Source organism: Suillus plorans (genome assembly GCF_016647745.1).
Source record: "Suillus plorans strain S12 chromosome Unknown HD556scaffold_6, whole genome shotgun sequence".
Classification (NCBI taxonomy): domain Eukaryota; kingdom Fungi; phylum Basidiomycota; class Agaricomycetes; order Boletales; family Suillaceae; genus Suillus; species Suillus plorans.
Window position 1 is genome coordinate 255093 of NW_024537390.1, and position 19180 is coordinate 274272.

At 48.5% G+C, this 19180-nt stretch overlaps 8 protein-coding genes across 8 annotated transcripts; 5 read left to right on the forward strand and 3 right to left on the reverse strand.

Moving 5' to 3' along the window:
- Positions 1-75: 75 nt before the first annotated feature.
- Positions 76-3530, forward strand: HD556DRAFT_1228080 (uncharacterized protein; the record flags this gene model as incomplete). The annotated part of the gene is made up of 9 exons (XM_041297203.1): positions 76-291; positions 377-721; positions 818-1122; positions 1185-1300; positions 1346-1476; positions 1618-1890; positions 1948-2075; positions 2124-3007; positions 3070-3530. The coding sequence occupies 9 exons, from the start codon at positions 76-78 to the stop codon at positions 3528-3530; spliced, it is 2859 nt and encodes a 952-aa protein (XP_041165258.1).
- Positions 3531-3536: 6 nt separating this feature from the next.
- On the forward strand, positions 3537-3854 carry HD556DRAFT_1228529 (uncharacterized protein; the record flags this gene model as incomplete). The annotated part of the gene is made up of 2 exons (XM_041297229.1): positions 3537-3692; positions 3744-3854. 2 exons carry the CDS (start codon positions 3537-3539, stop codon positions 3852-3854), a joined length of 267 nt encoding a protein of 88 aa, XP_041165259.1.
- Positions 3855-4085: 231 nt separating this feature from the next.
- On the forward strand, positions 4086-6060 carry HD556DRAFT_1438107 (uncharacterized protein; the record flags this gene model as incomplete). Its single annotated transcript, XM_041305802.1, has 13 exons — positions 4086-4327; positions 4379-4653; positions 4704-4776; positions 4828-4917; positions 4975-5123; positions 5180-5204; positions 5257-5325; positions 5388-5470; positions 5518-5600; positions 5658-5673; positions 5742-5768; positions 5817-5968; positions 6019-6060. 13 exons carry the CDS (start codon positions 4086-4088, stop codon positions 6058-6060), a joined length of 1326 nt encoding a protein of 441 aa, XP_041165260.1.
- A 639-nt stretch (positions 6061-6699) lies between these two features.
- HD556DRAFT_1438108 (uncharacterized protein) lies at positions 6700-8687 on the forward strand (the record flags this gene model as incomplete). The annotated part of the gene is made up of 13 exons (XM_041305803.1): positions 6700-6865; positions 6923-7294; positions 7354-7426; positions 7486-7575; positions 7627-7775; positions 7828-7852; positions 7904-7972; positions 8023-8105; positions 8155-8237; positions 8288-8303; positions 8355-8381; positions 8440-8591; positions 8646-8687. The coding sequence occupies 13 exons, from the start codon at positions 6700-6702 to the stop codon at positions 8685-8687; spliced, it is 1347 nt and encodes a 448-aa protein (XP_041165261.1).
- Positions 8688-8803: 116 nt separating this feature from the next.
- On the reverse strand, positions 8804-10017 carry HD556DRAFT_1438109 (uncharacterized protein; the record flags this gene model as incomplete). Its single annotated transcript, XM_041305804.1, has 9 exons — positions 8804-8829; positions 8882-8936; positions 8987-9078; positions 9126-9141; positions 9200-9208; positions 9266-9685; positions 9747-9846; positions 9897-9915; positions 9966-10017. The coding sequence occupies 9 exons, from the start codon at positions 10015-10017 to the stop codon at positions 8804-8806; spliced, it is 789 nt and encodes a 262-aa protein (XP_041165262.1).
- An 823-nt stretch (positions 10018-10840) lies between these two features.
- HD556DRAFT_794734 (cytochrome b-c1 complex subunit 8) lies at positions 10841-11854 on the reverse strand. Its single transcript, XM_041311655.1, has 5 exons — positions 11723-11854; positions 11659-11669; positions 11548-11602; positions 11299-11412; positions 10841-11248 (listed from the first exon to the last, which is right to left on the reverse strand). The coding sequence occupies exons 1-5, from the start codon at positions 11760-11762 to the stop codon at positions 11160-11162; spliced, it is 309 nt and encodes a 102-aa protein (XP_041165263.1). The 5' UTR covers positions 11763-11854; the 3' UTR covers positions 10841-11159.
- Positions 11855-12979: 1125 nt separating this feature from the next.
- HD556DRAFT_1494026 (uncharacterized protein) lies at positions 12980-14270 on the reverse strand (the record flags this gene model as incomplete). The annotated part of the gene is made up of 2 exons (XM_041308847.1): positions 12980-13960; positions 13999-14270. The coding sequence occupies 2 exons, from the start codon at positions 14268-14270 to the stop codon at positions 13096-13098; spliced, it is 1137 nt and encodes a 378-aa protein (XP_041165264.1). The 3' UTR covers positions 12980-13095.
- Positions 14271-15576: 1306 nt separating this feature from the next.
- Positions 15577-19090, forward strand: HD556DRAFT_796045 (AAA domain-containing protein). Its single transcript, XM_041311656.1, has 14 exons — positions 15577-15883; positions 15949-16014; positions 16067-16196; positions 16252-16367; positions 16429-16483; positions 16537-16723; positions 16775-17049; positions 17103-17239; positions 17293-17344; positions 17399-17497; positions 17546-18003; positions 18061-18387; positions 18448-18671; positions 18721-19090. Exons 1-14 carry the CDS (start codon positions 15693-15695, stop codon positions 18912-18914), a joined length of 2511 nt encoding a protein of 836 aa, XP_041165265.1. The 5' UTR covers positions 15577-15692; the 3' UTR covers positions 18915-19090.
- The last annotated feature ends 90 nt before the right edge of the window (positions 19091-19180 follow it).

Sequence of the window (19180 nt, forward strand, 5' to 3'; positions counted from 1 at the left end):
GGTGGCATGAACATGAGTATGGGCGGCAATATGAACACCGCCATGGGAGCAATGGGCAATGCTGGTGTAGGTAGCATGGGGAATGTACCCAGTATGGGCGGCATGGGTAATCTTGGCTCAGTGAACATGAATGCCAACACTATCGGCGGTTTAGGAGCCGGTGGCAGCATGCTAGGCGGAGCGGGGGGAGGTCTTATGGGCCCCCCTGTGATTCCTCAATCCATTCAGCGACCAGAAAGAGACCAAATAATGCAGAGAGAACGCTCGAGCTCGCTCCATGCACGTGAACAGGTGAGGAGTGCACCTCCGTCATTCACGTATCGTAAACTGACTCGGCAATCGTTATTTCACCCGTTATTGCGTTGCCGTGCTCCAGAGTATACCTCCGGCGTCTGCTGCACCGTTTATGGGTCAGAGTCTTGATAATGCCAGCGTCCAGGGATTGGGAAATATGGCTGGTGGCATGGGTGGCATGCCTCGGCAACAATCCCAACCGCCAATCAACGCGCATCAACAATCCCCTGCCCGTCAAATCCCCTCCGGCCACCGTTCCCCCATGCCCCTTGTTCGCAAGGCCGGAGAGATACCCGCCACACCGGCGCTTTCCGGCACCCCAAACCCCGCCGCACCACATCCAGGCGCAGCTGCGGTCCCGAAACTCCCCCCTCATCTTGCAGGGCTCAATCCCGCCGTAACCAAGATCTCGTTAATCCCTTACACCGTACATTCGAAACCCGAAGCAATCACCGATGGGGAAGACGAGAAGGTGCCTGTCGAAGGTGCGACTGATTCCGAAGACGCTGTTACTTCCTCGCAGGTCAAAGTCGAAGATCCAGTAACATTGCTGACCCCATCGGAGATCACCATGTTGAAGGAAATCATGAAGCGCGATACAGCATACGATGCACTACACCGTACCAAACAAGCACGTATGGCCCAGGAATTGCGCACGCATGGTCCTGCGTCGCGAAGTGCCTGGTGGGAACGTGATCACGTTCCGACCATGGGCATGAACCGTAGGCCCGAACGTTTCGATGTGAGATATCCAAGAGCACCCAATGCGGACCGGGGCTCGAATATCAATTCGAGGAAGAAAGGTGTGAGGAGAGAAGGCATTCGGATGTGAGTTTTTGCTGTGTCTTCTTTTGTTTGGGGAGATTGATTGATTCCCGCGGGTTCAATAGCCCTAGGAAGCTTCCACCTCAGCTGGCCAACCGCCCTGAGCAACTCGTGCCGATCAGACTTGAGTTCGATGTGGAGCATCATAAGATGCGCGAGACCTTTGTATGGAATCTGAATGGTAAGCCTCTTGCCTAGAGTAGCTTTCGTTGCTGACGTCGTTTAGATCCTGTCATCACTCCCGAGCATTTTGCGCAGACGCTCATCGAGGATTATGCGCTACCCCAGAGTTATCACGGTGTCATCACGAGAGCGATTCAAGAGCAGTTGAGCGACTTCAAGGCTCATATTGCCCGCGTTGACGGCGACTGGAAACCTCCATCCTCAGCGAGGGAGATGGCGCTGACGGACGGCTATAAGGCAGACGAAGAAGACGGGAATGACGCGGACATGCGGGAGACGGACGCTGACGACATTGCCGACGACTATAATCGCAAGCTTCTTGAAGATGATGACCTGACCATGGTGGACCGGGGTAGTCTTGACGACGAGGACGTGAAATGGTGGGAATCATGGCGCAAGCGATCACGGCAAGAAAGCGCATTTACTCGCAGCATATCCTTGAGGAATCAACGTAAGCGTCGTAAGGTGACCTCAGTCACAGTCGAGGAAAGTGACGCATTCGAGACTGACAAGGAAATACCACACATTGTGGATGAGATCGAGATCGATGAGAAGACGGTGCATGAGGATTTACGGATCTTAATCAAGGTATTTGATTGATCCTCGCTTGCATTTTTGTGGACTGGTGCTAATATTTGATCTTAGCTCGACATTATCGTCGGATCTATGAAGCTCGATGATCAGTTTGAATGGGACCTTGAGAATGTGGATGCTTCCCCTGAACAATTCGCGGACATATATGTGAAAGAGTTGGGCCTTGGTGGGGAATTCAAGTGCGTAGCGTTGTGTGTCCATGACTTCGTCACTGATCTCTTCTCTAGAACGGCCATCGCACATTGCATACGCGAACAAGTTCAAATTTATCAAAAATCGCTGTTCCTCGTTGGTCACCCCTCAGATGGTTCTACCGTCCAAGACGATGACCTGCGCATGTCCTTCCTGCCCAGCCTTGCATCCGGCGCTAGAGCAATGGATCAAGTACCATCGTTCACACCTTTGCTCAACTATCTCAGCGACGGCGAGATTGAACGTAGTGAGAAGGAGAGGGAGAAAGAGCTCACCAAGCGCAGGAAACGGAATACTCGAGGACGTCGAGGTATTGCCTTGCCAGATCGGGAGCCTAATCGCACGTACCGCACGCCTGCCTTGGGTTTCCCAGAGCTGGATGCTGCAACCCTTGCGTTGGCCGCTGCGAACGCGCCAACTACTTCGAGACGTGCTGCGGCCGCCGCCGCTTCTCTCACGATTGCCAACATGGTTGCCTCAGAAAATGGCACAAGCGTCATGCCGCTGCAGCTGCCTCCCCAGCAGATCATATCTACTGCTGTCACTACTGGAAAAGAGAAGAAACCGAAAGGGTTGTTCAAGGCGCCATCGTATCCTTCTTCTGTCCTTCGGCCTCGTGCTCAGGTCACTGCTCCCACACCATCGACAGCGGTTGAATCGACGTCGATGTTGCCTCCATCGTTCCTTGATACTGAAGCACCTGCCTCCTCAGTTAGTATCCCTGCCCCCGATTCGCGAGCTGTCGCAAAGAAGGCCAAGGAGCTCGAAAGGGAGGCTAAGGAAAAAGAATTTGTCGACGGACAGCATGCTAATGTGATCAATGGGGTGTGGCACTGCTCTAACTGTGGCTGTCCGGATAGCGTTGCCATCGGACGAAGAAAGGGTCCTTTGGGCGACAAATCACAATGTGGCACATGCGGTGCGTTGATACTATTGGCTAATTAATAGTACAATTCTTCCTGACGCTTCATCGTTATTCAGGCAAATTCTGGCATCGACACCGCAGACCACGTCCTGTAACATATAACCAAGATCCTGATTACCATTTGAGCCTCAGGCGCGAAACAGAACAGGTTAAAACCGGGGTGAAACGAAAAGGACGAGCGCCGAATTCTCAGGTGGCTGCTGATGGCCAAGATACGCCTAGTCGACAGAAATTAGACCTTTTCGTCGATATCTCTACTCGATTGCCTGTACCGGCTTCCGAAGACGACAGAGCCATGTCGCCAGTATCGACTGCGTCTAGTGATACAGAAGCTCCTCTTGCCCAACGCGTCACAAAAGTCAATGGTGCCAATCACGCAGGAGTTGCGTCGTCATCTGGGACCCCTCCTCCAACAAGCAACGGGATTGTACGTCCCAAGTCACCCAGGGAAAGTAGTGCTCCACTTCCAAACGGCTCATACGTGAGCGTTTTCCCTCTGAGACCAGGATCTTATTGATGCTGAATGTTAAGTGAACAGGCCCCTCCGCCATGGCTAACCACGGCAATTCGTTCGCTTCAAGAACAATACCCAGATGACAAGTTCGAAGCAATCCTACGTCGAGCTCCCCCGCGTACTGTATTAGAGTGGAGGATGAAATGTCTGGATTGCCCCGGCAAGGTTCGTCCACATCACTAGACTTGGACCAACGCAGACTTATTTGGTTTGCAGTTATATAACTCTGGGCCTGGGGATACGCTGCAGAACTATGAAGTCCATCTCAGAAACCGACAACATCGCTTACGGGTGAACTCCCGCCTGACGCAGGCGCCAGCATCATAACGGACGATTTGCATTGTATTGGCTGGCTTGCGCTATTTTAGTATTTTTCTTTGTGCCATTTGTTGTGCTCATCTGCTATCTGTATAACGTATATACCTTTGCTTGTAATCGCTATTGGATTACGTAACCCTGGTCGTCTGCAATGATTAAGCTAAGCCAATTCAATTACGATATAGTACATCAAGCGTTCAAGCTTCACTTGTAACGACTCTTTATCTCCCTACTCTGACCATGTCTGACATGATAGTTTGGCGACCAGAAGATGATCCAAACATCAGACCCCCGCTTCAGGAAGGCCAGGTGAATAGGCCAGACATACTCAATGTGATTGAGACGTCAATCGACGGACTGAGTGGAGAGCTGAGGATGCTAAGTCTCGATATCCATGGTAATCACCGTGCTTCCATTTTTATCAACGCATCCTACGCTCACACATCTTCGAAAGACCATCCAGAGCTGATGTTTGAAGAAAAGTATGTTGTATCTCATCATGCCATATGTCATAGCTAAGAGCATTGTCACAGATATGCCCATGACGCATACACTGCGTTCATGGAAAAACATGGTTTCACAGTTATCAAAAATCATCATCTTGAGACTGCCTGGGTGGCTACATACACCCATGGACGGGGAGGGCGCGTTTTGGGTATCAACTCTGAGATGGATGCGCTCCCTGGAATCGGACACGCTTGTGGACACAATCTTGTTGGGATATCTGGAGTGGCGGTAGCCGTTGCAGCTAAAGCTGCCATGGAGAGGCTGAACATCGATGGAAAGGTGGTTCTGCTCGGTACACCTGGTGTGTCGTGTCTGCATTCGTGACGTCATCGGCAAGATAACATGGGGCAGCCGAGGAGGGTGGCCTTGGCAAGGTCATACTGTATGAAAAGGGGGCATACGATGAGATGGACGTGTGCCTCATGTTAGTTCCTTTACTTGTCAGATGACCAGCATGACTTAACCTACCTTGGAGGTCCCATCCCACACCTGGCCCCCGCCATTTCATTAGTTTAACTAACTGCTTGGCTTTTTCTTTCATCACTGTAAAGTATCAAGGCCATACGTGAGCGTCTTTCATACTCTTTATCAACTAGTGCGATCTAATTCTTTACATTAACAGTGCTCACGCTGGGTTGAGTCCTTGGGAGGGAACAAATGCACTTGATGCGGCTGTCCTAGCATATAATAATGTCTCTCTTCTTCGTCAACAGATTAAACCTACTCATCGCGTGCACGGCATCTTCGAAGGAAATAATTGGGCTCCAAACAGTGAGATTTTCACATACTCCATAGAAACACCTGGAAGATAATATTTGGAAAATCAGTCATCCCAGACCAAGCTACAATGAAGTAAGTCGGTCTCAGGAACCACTCGCTTAGAGCGCCCTAGACTCCAGTGTAGGTGGATAGTCCGCGCTCCCACGACGGCAGAGATGGAAGACACCGGGCGGCGTGTTACTGCCTGTTTCGAGTCAGTCTCCACTACCAACATGTTCAATTGATCAAACAGCGTGATATCTTTTCTCGTCACAGAGCAGCTGCACTTGCATCTGGATGCAAAGTGCAAATTACGGCTACACCGACAATCAACGAAGTCACGCAAAACAAAGCACTTGGTATGAGATCACGCAGTACAGTGACTTGATACTGATTATTGTCCCAGGTGATGAGCTTGCTGACGTTGTCCTGAAGCGTTATGGTGCTATAGATTACGAATGGGGTATCAAGAATGCTTCTACTGATTTTGTGAGTGTTTCGCACACTTAGAAAGTGCGACAGAGCTGACGTTTTGGACCAAAAAAGGGGAATATCTCATACTGTGTGTCTGACTTCCATGACCTGGGGAGGGAGTAGGTGACCTCTGCTAATGAAGTTCTTGTTCGTCAGTGATGCCTGGTCTTCACCCTGGTTTTTGTGAGTAGCGCAGGTTCCAAATAAACCATACTAATCACTTTTTCCAAGCCATCCCGACCATTCCAAATGGCGGGAACCATACCCCAGGATTCACGGAAGCCGCACGTTCCCAAGTATCCCATGACGCCTGTTTGGTGGTTTCGAAAGCACTTGCGGCCGTAGGCATGCGAGTGTTGACTGACGAAGCGTTCTTCCAGAAAGTATGTGTTATGCGTCGTTCGGGTAACTTTGTTTTGACTGTGTTTTGCAGGTGAAGGACACATTTGAAGAAGATAAGAAACTAAGAGTGTAGCTGCTAATCTTTGATGGGGGGGCCTGTAGGATCAGAAGGAAGAATTTGTGTATGTCAAACATATTTATATTGAGTATGTTTCTTCAGTTCTTTAGCTGACCTCCGATGATGAACACATGCATGATCAATTTGTCTTTAAAACGACTCGTAGAGTCCAAGCACGGTCACAGAGTTACTAGTAGGTTTCATTCACTTATTACGCCGTGGTTCAGCGTAGCAGCTACTAGTATTTGTCTCGTCTTCTCAAAAGTGTTGGCCATGGCATGACTATCCTCACACTGGCAGCTGTGGTGTTTCACATCAAGATTTCCACGGCGTGCTTTGCTATATAATATGGGTATATTCTCTGTTCGGAAGTTCCAACTGGACGTCTTAGGGTGCGGGTATGTGCCTCATCCATGATCGTCACCGGCCCGCTTTCGTTGATGTCGTTCGTACCGGTCAGTCCCGAATCCCGACTCCGAGTCAGCGCTAGAAGTTCAACGTCCAGACCACAAGATCTCGAAGTTCTAATCCTGGAAAAGAATTTTGTCCAAAGATATGGCCAGTGTCAGTTGGCCTGAGATTATCAGTCTCCGCCAGTACTAATTGCCGGTCTGGAATTGACTATCATTCTAACTCTTTCAAGTTGTTTCTGACATGACAATAGGTCAAGCTGATATTCTTTGGCGGCCAGAAGATGATTATAAGGTCAAACCGACACTGGAAGAAGGGGACATTTATCGACCAGATATCCTCAAGGTCGTAGAAACTGTTATCGATAGTCTCAGTGGCGCGCTACGGGAACTGAGTCTCGATATTCATGGTAAGATGATCATGTATTTCACCCATAAGAAACACCGATATACTAGTGGATGTGCAGATCATCCGGAGCTTAGATATGAAGAAAGGTATGCCCGCATCTCGAACCCAAATTGCAACCAATCGGCGGGCAATCAAACTAATTATCGGTCGCTCAGATACGCTCATGATGCATATACCTCCTTCCTAGAGAAGCACGGTTTCGAAGTCACGAGGCATCACCTTCTGGAGACTGCATGGGTGGCGACCTACACCCACGGGCTGGGCGGACGCGTTCTAGGGGTGAACTCAGAGATGGATGCGCTCCCGGGCATTGGACATGCATGTGGACATAATCTCATCGGCATCGCAGGTGTCGCCGTCGCCTGTGCGGCAAAAGCAGCCATGGAACAGCTTAATATCGACGGGAAGGTGATTCTTCTTGGTACACCTGGTATGTCATTTTCTCCTGATCGTGATGGATAGATCACGATCCTCACATACCCTCAATAGCTGAAGAAGGTGGGATTGGGAAAGTGAAGCTGTGGGAGAGGGGAGCGTACAAAGAGATGGACGCGTGTCTTATGTCCGTGACCAGACCTGGCTGACCTCTGTCATTTTCTCGTCGACTCACGCTCATGATAGGTGCCATCCTGGTCCTGGGCCTCTCCATTCCATCAGTTTGAGCAGCTGCCTTGCAGTTATACGCCTGGAGATAGATTACTCAGGCCACACGTGCGGTCTCCCAATGTCCATCTGGCTTGAAATTTGACTCGTTCCTCATAGTGCGCACGCTGCACTTAGCCCCTGGGAAGGAAAGAATGCGCTGGATGCAGCTGTTCTGGCATATACAAACATCGCTTTACTGCGCCAGCAGATTAAGCCTACGCATCGTGTGCATGGAATTATTCAGGGCCATGATTGGGCACAGAGTAGTAAGTGTCTGTCATTCAGCGCTGGATATGCATCTGAGAGCGTGTGCGACAGTCATCCCGGATAACTCAAAGATGTAGTAAGTGTGGGTTGACTCCAGGGACTTGACGCAGGCGGTGACATGCTTCAGTTATTATATCCGTGCGCCGACCACTGTTGAAGCGGAAGAGACGCTCAAGCGTGTCATTCCCTGTTTTGAGTGAGTTACCACCCGGTATTCGTGTCACCCTAATCCCAAATTTTTCACAGAGCAGCAGCACTTGCAACCGGGACGAAGGTTAAAGTTAACAGAGGACACACTGGGAACGAGCTTGTGCAGAATAAAGTCCTCGGTGTGTCTTCTTGATGGCAATCCCGTGATTCGTCCTATAATTTTCCCAGGTGACGAACTGTCTGATGTGGTTAGGAAGAAGTATGGCGCCATTGACTATGAATATGGGATCAGCGGTGCATCGACCGACTTTGTAAGTGTGCTTGTATAGTATCTCAAACAGGTTCACCAATTTCACTTTAGGGCAATATTTCATATTGTACGTCTTTGTCGTAATGTCTGGCAGATTTTGAAAGCCATTATCCACCAGTGATGCCTGGCCTACACCCCGGGTTTTGTTCGTACAGTTATCTTTTCTGTCTCCGATTATTACTGACTCCCGAACCACGTCACAGCGATACCAACGGTACCGGGAGGCGGTAACCATACTCCAGCATTCACCGACTCGGCACGTTCGCAGGCTGCTCACGATGCATGTCTCAGTGTCTCAAAGGCCCTCGCACATGTTGGCATGCGCGTGATCACAGACGGTAGATTTTTTCAGCAGGTAAGATGATGTCTCTGTCTAACTTTCTGATTGCTACAACATATTTGACTGCAGGTGAAAGATGCTTTTGAGGAGCGAAAGAACAACAGGATGTGACAAATGAACACAAGGCGCATATAGGCACCAACAACATAACTACATAGCAAGACTTACAAATCCAATGATTTCTGATTGCGCTTTGACTCCAGACTAAAACTTGCTGGTCGAGTTGCTCACCACTTTTCATGAGCAGGACGCACTGTTTGGAAGAGAGTGAAGACGGGGTAATGGCAAATTGGAGCTACGCTTACGGTCAATTTCCCAAGTCCAGGCTGAACTATCTTGTTCGACGAGGTGCAAGTACGACTGAGGGGTGTGATGAGTTTAGGTGCGTATTGCCGCAAGAATACTCAAACCTTGGCAATAGAATCAGGATCAAGTCGAACGTCCTGATCAGCCTCCCAAGAAGGGTTGTTGCGCTGAGATTTGGTGCGCTCAGTGATGATGGCTGTTCCTCATTAGATAATACTTTGAGGATGCTGACACTGTGCTTACTGCCGTCGATAATACTCTGAGCAGCGCGTTTGAACGTTCATAAATACTCTTAGCACCAGAAGGTAGGGACTCACATGAGCGACCTAAAAGTCAAGATATCAGTCCACAAACAATCCCAAGATGATGCAGAAGACACCCACATGTATATTCTTCTTGGCGAACTCCTTGGCTAAGCTCTGCGACAAGGCCCTTATCCCGAACTTGCTCGCAGAAAATGCAGAGGTCAGGACGTTGCCTCGGATAGAAGCCGTTGCGCCAGTGAAAATAAGGGTGCCCCTTTTACGAGCATTGCCAGCAACTCCGCCCTCATTCGCGGTCTCAAGCTCGAGCTTTGTGAACTCAAGAAGAGCCTCGCGTGCAAAGGCAAAAGCCGCTAAAATGTTAGTGTCGATCGACTCACGAACTTCGTCTTCCGTGATATCAAGGAATGGCTTCCAAACACCGTAGCCCGCGTTGAAGACCGCGACACGGAGAGGGGATGATGGCCAGCGAGACTTGAGGGAAGCGAACGCTGACTTGATGGATGCTGTGGTGTAGTTTTGAAGAGGGAATGCTGCAGCCTGTTCCAAAGGATCTGTTCAACGTGACTGAATAGGAGCGCATATGGATAGAAGTCAGCACCTCTCCGCCTGCTTGGTTGATCTCTGCAGCGAGTTTATCGAGGTACTCTGGTCCTCGAGAGATAAGGGCGACTCTGTAGCCAGATTTGGCGAAGAGACGGCTGTCATACTATCAGTACAAGTTGGCGAGGAAGGAGGTAGTACTATGTACGCGGTTGCAGCTCCGGTGCCTGTGCAAGACGTCAGGCACGCGTATTTGTACCCACTGAGAAGGACTTACCGGTGCCATTGCCGATACCAGCGACCACGAACAAGGGGCGGACTAAGGACATCTTTCAGGCTGATGAAGTTATGAGAAGAGAGGAGAGTATGATAATATCGAACTGGGCGTCTCGTATTTATAAGCCCTCTCAATGCGCAATCAGTCGTAATCATGATCACAGCGCTAGTAGGAATCGTCATCGTTGTCAGCATCATCGACTCGGATGACTTCATCACTCGTGAGGCCTCATATGATCTGTAATGCCTCTGTCATCATCATGAAAGTCTCCCATGCCTCTGCAGAATCCAAGCTCAAGTCCGAGGAGTGAGTGTTTTGCAGATGCTGCGGGCTTAGCGCTTATCACGGGGTCTGTGCTTCGGATACACTGTTTGCTCACCACCACCTATTCCAAAGAAACAATGCAGCCAAAGCAGAATAATACATTTATGCAGTACTTTATGCATTATGACCCTTCCTATCAATTTGTTACCCCATAATGTACATAGGCCATGCATGCGTTATGTATACCATTACGTGGGATCATCAAAAAGTCGATGCATTATAAGATCTATGCATTGATATGATATGCATTGTGAGCATGTCTTTTGCGAGGTACAATGGCACATACTGTAACGTCTCGGCCGGGCAAGCAGAAAGTTTGGGCTGCTGAACAAGGCTTTGACATCATGGAAGGAGTCTGGCTCTACTGCTTCCTGCCAAAAAAACGTGTATCCCAGAGTAAGGTGGAGTGAGGATTCTTGCCTAAAACGCGCGGTTTTTGTCGCGGCCAAGCCAGTGCCGGATACGAGAGGTACGAAATGTCGATTTTGTCACGGTGGTCCAATGTGCTGTCAATACCTCTGTAGAAGCTCAGAAACTCGAATTTTGCAGCTAAAAATTATCTCTTGCACGACGCCAGGAAATTCCTGGCCTTTTGCCTCTTGCATAAGAGCGATGTAAAGGTTGCTTTCCATTTAGGCCACATTGCTCCTTAGGGCGACGAGGTTGGCTTTGGGATAATCATGCATCGAATATTAAGCCATCGTTTACCGGTATGCTATCATCAAGTTGCGCGTAGGAGTTAGAGTTCAGCCAGCTCAGGGGGGAAACGAACAGTCTGGTTAAGACACGCGCCCAATTACTTATCACGAAGACGTCTGCCTTGGAAAGAAAACAAGTCTATTTCGGAACTGGTGAATCTAACATGATACCTCAGTGGTGGTGGTCACCAAGTGCAATATGTCCAGCCTTGCTGTTTTGCCAAGCGTAACGACTGTTGCCCCACGTGTATGTTCCATATCCTGTAACCCGATGAGGTGGTTTATGAATGGATGCAACAGGTGACACGCACCGATAGCAAAGGGGACTATCCAGTAGGGAACTTGGGCAGCAAGACGCCTGTAGCCGTTGAATAGCCAGCCTCTAATTACAGCTTTTGAGCCGCGCTGTCTGAATGGTGAGACAGCTACCAGTGTCGAAATACGGAGAGAAAAAGAAGCCGCATTATGGTGAGAACACGACGACAATTGACGCGACAGATACAAAGCACGACCCGAAGTTAGTTGCTTGCTTCAAGAGGACAGTGGGATAGATGACGCACTGTAGACAACCACTCCTCTCTGTTTATGTATGCTGGTGTCACCCCACCAAGGGCTCTGTGGAAGAAGAGGTAAGAACAGCAGCATGATGTTTGGGCTGCAAGATAACCCACAAATGATTTAGCTGTAAGCTCGAAATTAGTATAACTGTTCCATAGCAAAAATGAAAAAACATACCTCCGGGCATTCCATCTAGACGTGTAGCAGTGGGACGCATGATGGGCGAAGTAGTACACCGACGTTGGCTGAGTCGCAGGTGCGGCGTTGGATGTTTAGTACCCGATGTCTTCCGGAACAAACAAGAACAACTAACGCCAGATTTTGTCACATCACACATATGTGACATGGTTAACTGCTTTATTTTGAAGTGTTTTGACCAACAACGACTACCAAGCCAAAAGTACGTGTCATATGTAATAACCGTCGACCTCAATATCTGAACCATGATTGACTAGGTCACGCCCACTCCTTTGCTTCCAAAATGATAAGCCACCAGACGCTGTACAACCTAGCGAACTATCTTGGTGCCCTTGCTATGATCACCGTAGTCGCATACCATTTCGTCGCTGTGAACGCAAGATATCTTGCTAAGAACGCCAGCAGTTAAAGTTGCAGAGGGTGTACGAATGATTGTGAGGATTGCATCTGTAAAGTATGTCGTCAAAGTCCTTTCTAGCTTATGTCCGTCCGCTGATACATATTTATCCATTCAGTAGCTCTACTTACTGTTTCGTCAATCATACTGCGACTGCTCTCTCCAACCTATGGTCTTATAGACAGTGAACGACGAAAACAATATGTCCATTGCGCGTCTATGCACCATATTGCCCATGCTATACTGACCCCTCTTCACTGATCCACTGCGACCTCCGGGCTCGCATCATGGCCTCGGTTCTGTGAGGCTGATTTTGCATAACCTCCGTTTCGAGATTATTGTTCTGCTTCTTCTTACAACAACAATACAAGCATGCAAGCACGCGCCCAGGCACCCACAGCAATGTTCAACAATGAGAAACTACTGGGGTTGATGTGCACATCACGCACAACAACAGGTTATAAGGCTAAGGATGATATCACAGCAGTTGAACATGGATGTATTGTGTGAGTACAGGTTGACGACCTTTCAAACATGCTTAACAAGCGGTGCGACGTCTGGGTATCGATATCTTCGATCGATTTCCGCTGGAACAGGTTGCTCATTGGGCATGTATTATTGAACGTTGGGGATCATTATGTTCCGCTAGGGAATTTGGCGTGGGTAAATTTGCCCAGCTAATTTGTCTCGCTAATTTCCCGTGATTGCAAACAGGATCATTGAATTTCAAGGCTTCGATCGAAACCAGGTGTCAACTTCCCAAGGGTCGGTTCGGCTAGATAACAGCTGTAAATATGGCGCAGGACTTGGTCAAAATATCATATTAATCTGATCGGTTGCCGACTCGTCATGTTATGAAGTTCAGTCACTGAAATATTAAAGGCCGTCATCACGAAACTCCATGCATCAAAATTTCAAGGATCGACTAGCTTGATGGTACAGACATCGAAATAGATTACGCCACTGCAACTCGACCAGCCGCTATGCTGTCTTTGAACACCTGCAAACTTGATGAATCATCCTCGTACGCCAAGGTGCTGGTTTCTCTATGTGGAATATAACCCCGATCAGTGTCGAAGAGGACATATCTGTGATCGCCGTTGTTAACGACGAGCTCTGTCAAACTGGTGAGTTCGGCAGCCCATCGCTGCCAGATGGTCGACCACTGCCTGATATCAGTTGCTGGGTCCGGCACGTAGCATGCGCATGATTGCAGCTCAAGTCGCTGCAGGGTATCCTTGTGACGGATGACAAACTCCTCAACACCATCAAATGAGGGCGCATGATCGAAGATTATATTTTCGAGCATGAGTGATTCGAGGGATGGATAGTAGAATGAAGAAAGCCGAGTAGCCAGGCTGTGGTAGGCGCCTTGGGGGCTACGTAGCACAATTGATTTCAGAGTGGGATTGGAGGGAGGCAAGAGTGCTCCAAGTGAACCGTTGATGTTATTTGAAGCTGACCAAGCACTGAGTTCGGCATTGGACACAACTGACACAGAAATATGCGACAGGGGCGAATCTACAAGGGACGACACGAAGTCGTAGCCAGTGGGAGGCAAAATCACGTTGTTGAAGGACAAGGCAGTTAGACGAGATGTCTTCATACCGTGATAAATGGCGTGAAGGAGGGTGAGCTGCCGATTTATGAACCAAAATGGGTTCTCGCAGACCTCTCTCCCCGACTCCTGGCAGAGAAATGACGGCCAAAAGTTGAGCACGACGCTTTCAATTTTCGGAAGTGCGGTTATTCCGCAAAATGCATCAGTCAGTACTTCTTCAAGCTCACTGCCAGCATCCGCGGAATCTATGCATACGGCCCTGATTAGACTCTGGAGCGTGGGCAATTGGAAACTGACTTGCCTACATTGTCGGGTGGAAGCCGGAAGCACTCATTGTCACGAGAATCGTAGACAACTTCTCGAACATGAATAGCAAGGCTTGCGGCAGCAATGATCTGGCGGCAATTTTGTGCACTCTGTATACTATTTTTGATGTGAAGCTTGCTGAATGCGTGGGGAGTGACGAGCTCTCTATATGACCGGTTTAAGCTGCGTAAATGAAGAAGATCGACTGTCGCGGAAACGTCCTGAACGACAGCGCTAACAAGTTCGATGGGTAGATCTCGCATTATGTGGAGGGGGGATGGATTTGATATCGTGATGTTTTGGTTCGGTCAAGTTCCATTCTTATAATCCAGGCGTAACCGTGGAGCAAGATAACAAGCTTGTTCCCATTTGAAAATGAATAGGATACGTAGATTCTTCAGATTCGTATATGCGCCGTATACAGATGATTCGTCACAAGTCCCATTTTGGCGACTGTTGATCTATCAATATTGCCATCGTTCCGGTCTATATATAGGAACACACCCGAATACTCTGACGAGCTACGCATCCGGACCATATAATCATAATTGAGGTTCCCACAAGCCGCGTACTAGTCATACAAATTTTACTGGTGACATCCTCTCTGCATCTGTGAGGAAATCGGATAAAGGTTATTGAGATACTTACTACTGCTCTCCATGTGGTCCTCGGCGTGTTCGATCTTGACGATGAGGAAAGTCCTGCTATATTGGCGCAGCGCGCTACCTTCTGATTTCGATTGACTGCCCGCGATCACATTCACGCTCTAGGCCACCGAGTTTCTCCTCGAAGCCAGTCGAAGCCTCGTTACTTGTGCATTTGATAACTCCAATAGGGTGGTCAGGTACGTGGAGCACGGCGACCGCGTCGCTTAAAATGACAGATTGTAGGGATAAACGAATTACTTACACTATGGCGCCATGATAATTTGTGGCATGCTCGCTTTTCCTCCTCAAGAGCGGCGAGGAACTCATGACACCGGGTTTCTCGGCGCCAACTTGATGTATCCCACCCTGAGCTCATACAGTCCTTACAACTGCGACGTCGAGGATAGCTAGGACAACAGAAGGAGAGTTGTGAATGCATTCGAATCTGCTTGTAAATCGCATCTAAAGTTTCATGTACTCACCTGAAAGATGGTGCTCCTCAGTACTGTTACTCACCGAACCTGAGATACGATCTTTATACGTCATCCCGAGAGACGACCAGGTATTGTCCACCCCTAGTAATGAAGCTAGCACAATGTGTTGGTAGAGGTTGGGAGGCTCTGAGTTCCGAATAGTCAGATCTTGGATAGAGGAACATGGTCGTTCTTTCTAAACCAAGTGGACGGCTTCTGAAGGATGGCGCTTTAGCTCAACGTTCAATAATTGAGATGTAGTACAGTGTGCTAGAGCGTTGAGGCATTGAAAATGTTCGTCTTTGTGGTTGGCCTGTTAACTGATTGAAAACGTTCTATGCCTTCATCTGGTCCAGATAATTTTCGGTTGCTTGAATTTGGGTGTTATGAAGATAGTGTCTTGAGTCTTGACCACTTGGTAGGACGTTGCCAAAGCCGAATTTCCAAAAAAAGAATCCAGACTGCTAAGTATCTAGTCGCAGTGCTCGCCATCATCAATACATATTCCTTTTCGGCAATAGCATTTTCTTCGAGCACGTCCAAATCGACACCAGGCCTTGGTGATATGGCATCAGAAGCGGACCTCAAAGCCTTTATCGGTCGCCATCGTGAACTGCTCTCAAAGGAACGCAACGCAGAAATCGAGCGAACTGCTCTGCTGCTCACAAACTGCGGCCCCAAACTTCTGGAACAAAAAGGGCTTGCACTTGGGAGTCTGAGTGTGGTTGGAATCAACATAGGCCTAGGCGGGAAAACGTGTGGTGTCATTCATTTTCTTCGGCCTTTCCGTTTCCTGATTGCTGTCTTACGGAAAAGCGCAGATTAGTCGAACTAGAGCGTCCTACAGCGTTTCACACTTCACAGTTATTTCCTCCTCATAACTTCAGGTATGTCATTGATCACATACGTGAAAATTTTTGTAGTTCAGGTCTCAGAAAGACCGGGAGACCTCGCTCGTATCGAAGAGAATGTATCCTCGAATACTACCGCCAAAAAATCTGCAAAAAGTAAGAAGGCCCCAGCTGCTGGCGCTGAAAGCCCCCATACTGCAGAAGGTGTGGTATACAAAGTATGACCTTGTGCAATTCATTTAGGCGGTCACTGACTCGCGCACTCCAAAATAGGTGTCAGATACACGCATCGTCATTGCAGTGGACTCTTCAGATTCCAGATCAGACGATCTTGACCTTCCTGAACGCTGTCGAGTACTCAAATTGGCTAATAGCGTCACTTATGACAGGTAATCGCTCTGTTCTTTTTCCTATGCGAGTATATTAATATTAAACTGTACCATATTCAAGAATGGATAAAGCGCTCAGCCAATTAGAAAAAACCTGCGTTCCTTCATCAAGACAGGCAACTAAACCATACAACTCTGCTCTCCTGATTGCTAACAGCAGCTCAAACAGTCTAGTGACAAAGGTGACTATGAGCTGACACCTCTCATCCGAGTTTTACTCGGAATGTCACCACCTTCTGAAAAGATTCCTATTGCGGAGCTTAAGTTCTTCGACGAATCTCTCAATCCGAGCCAGCAACAAGCTGTCAAATTCTCCCTTGAATCCCAGGAAGTCGCTTGTATCCATGGTCCACCTGGTGAAGCTACCTGTCCTCCTACTGAATATAACCATCTGATGATAATAATAGGAACAGGGAAAACACATACCTTGATTGAAATTATACGACAACTCACCTCTCCTTCGGAGAATATCATCAATGAGAAACAGAAGCGCATCCTTGTGTGTGGCGCTTCCAACCTATCTGTCGATAATATCCTAGAGCGTCTTCTTGCCATACCACCTCCTGAGAGGGACAAGAGAATGATCTTGACAGCTACTCGCATAGGCCATCCCGCGCGCGTAATGGCTAATCAGGGCGTCTTAGAAGCAACGCTAGAAGTGAAGGCCAACAAGAGCGATCAAGTGATTCTACCCTAGCATCTGATAAGGTGGCTGGTGCTGAGACTTTGAGTTAGGCCGCACTTGCAAGGGACGTCAAAACTGAGATTGAATCAACGCTCGATGTGCTTGCTGGGAAGGGGAAAGGCTCCAAGAAACCGAGAGGTTCGGAACGCAAGAAGATGTGGGAGGAGGTAAAGGCTCTGAGGAAGGAGTAGGCACAGACACCTTGCTCAGACTCGGCGTGCGTACTCACCACTAGCCCAGATACAGACAGCGCGAAGGCGGAGTTATCAAGACTGTCCTTGGAGAGTCTCAGGTATGGCTTGTAATACTATCATGAGTCGCCGGGATGATCATTGATTAAGTGCAGGTCGTCCTTGCTACATGTCATTCCGCTGGTAGCAGGCAGCTCCGTGACCATAAGTTTGATGTAGTCATTATTGACGAGGCAACACAAGCGCTCGAAGCGGTAAGCTGATTCTGTTCCAGATGACAGCCATTATTAATACACCTGCAGGTGTGCTGGATTCCAATATTCAAGGCGAAAAAGCTCATACTGGCGGGCGACCCGATGCAATTGCCACCTACGATTCTTTCTATCGACAAACATAAGAAGGACACATCGGGGACTGCGACACCAAAAAAGGGCGCAAGTACTGTGAATGATGAGAAGAAGTCGCAAGAGTCGATGGCACCAAAGCCTGAGCTACCTAAAGAAGACGAGGGCACGAGTCCCAGTGATACGGATTCCGAAGCGGAATCGGTGAAAGGAGATGAAATCATGGCACAAGACACAACAGTCGAAGTGTCCGAAGGAGGATCCCAGCCGAATCTAAAGCCTGAAACAAAAACTCGAAAGGAGGCAAAGAAACGAACTGGCTTGCGACCACCTCGCACATTAGAAACAACACTCTTTGACCGACTCGAGAGGATGTATGGTCCAGATATAAAACGCTTGCTCAATGTTCAATACCGGTAAGATACAAGTCATATTCAATTTGTACTTAAGCAGCCCACAATGGACATCTCTAGCATGCACTCGCAGATTTGCCAGTTTCCTTCCAAAACGCTTTACGCGTCAAAGCTCGTGTCCCATCAATCTGTCAGATCTCATCTCCTCAAGGACCTACCCACTGTCAGCGCCTTCACTGCCTCTAAAGACGAGGACACCGTCAAAGAAATACTAGGAACGCCAGTCGTGTTTTATGACACTGCGGGTTGCGAATACTTCGAGCGAGTGGACGGAGATAACGACGAAGGCAGCCGCTGCAACGAGAACGAAGCAGCCGTAGTGTCAAAATGGGTCGAAAGGCTGGTGGGAGCTGGATTGCTGCCATCACAAATTGCCCTGATCACTCCGTATGGGACCGAGTTCTTCCGATCTGAGATATGCAAGCCTAACTTATCATTGTGAATTAGGTACCAAGCCCAAGTTACTCTTCTCACTTCCTTGCTTAGGCCAGTGTATGGTCTTGAGCTTGAGATTGGGACAGTCGATGGGATGCAGGGGCGAGAGAAAGACGCTGTCATTATCAGCTTGGTGCGCAGTAATGACAAGGTGCGATTTGTCCTCTCTACCGCGCTTTCCACTGAACGTTTCCAGCGCGAAGTTGGGTTTCTGAAAGAGAAGAGACGTATGAATGGTGTGTAAAATCATTTCCGCGGGGACATCATCATTAAGTCATCCGACAGTCGCCATGACTCGAGCCAAGAGGCACTTGGTAAAATGGAAATTGTTTGTCCTCATGGTGTTGACTAATCAGGACTTGCAGTGTATCGTGGGTGATTCGTCGACTGTGAAGCATGGCAGCCCGTATTTGAAGAAATGGCTTGCTTGGCTTGAGGCAAATGCGGATGTGAGGTTTGCGGAATTTGATTCCATTTAATCGTGGATCTGGCCCCTGATCAGCTGTGGGTGATCACAATCTAACCCTGTGATTGCAATTATCAATATGGGTGGTACAATGTGAATATACGATGGATCGTCTGGCAGAACGAATGGGTTTGTCGTATGATACAACTCTCAAGAAGCTTTAGCTTCTCGAGATCTCACCAGCGAGATGATCATTACATGTGGGACTGTACAGACTAATGCAAAACACGCGAAGCAAACAACATGCTGTACAGTACAACAATCAGAAAATAAAGGCAA

What these genes read in the sequence shown, in the direction of transcription:
- HD556DRAFT_794734 (XM_041311655.1), bottom strand. Translation starts at nt 11,762, where the DNA reads ATGCGTCCCACTGCTACACGTCTAGATGGAATGCCCGGAG. An exon ending in GAGAGGAGTGGTTGTCTACA is followed by an intron (nt 11,413 to 11,547) that starts GTGCGTCATCTA and finishes CGACACTGGTAG; the next exon opens with CTGTCTCACCATTCAGACAG. An exon ending in GATAGTCCCCTTTGCTATCG is followed by an intron (nt 11,249 to 11,298) that starts GTGCGTGTCACC and finishes ATCGGGTTACAG; the next exon opens with GATATGGAACATACACGTGG.
- HD556DRAFT_796045 (XM_041311656.1), top strand. Translation starts at nt 15,693, where the DNA reads ATGGCATCAGAAGCGGACCTCAAAGCCTTTATCGGTCGCCATCGTGAA. An exon ending in CAAATTGCCCTGATCACTCC is followed by an intron (nt 18,388 to 18,447) that starts GTATGGGACCGA and finishes ATTGTGAATTAG; the next exon opens with GTACCAAGCCCAAGTTACTC. An exon ending in AGAGAAGAGACGTATGAATG is followed by an intron (nt 18,672 to 18,720) that starts GTGTGTAAAATC and finishes GTCATCCGACAG; the next exon opens with TCGCCATGACTCGAGCCAAG.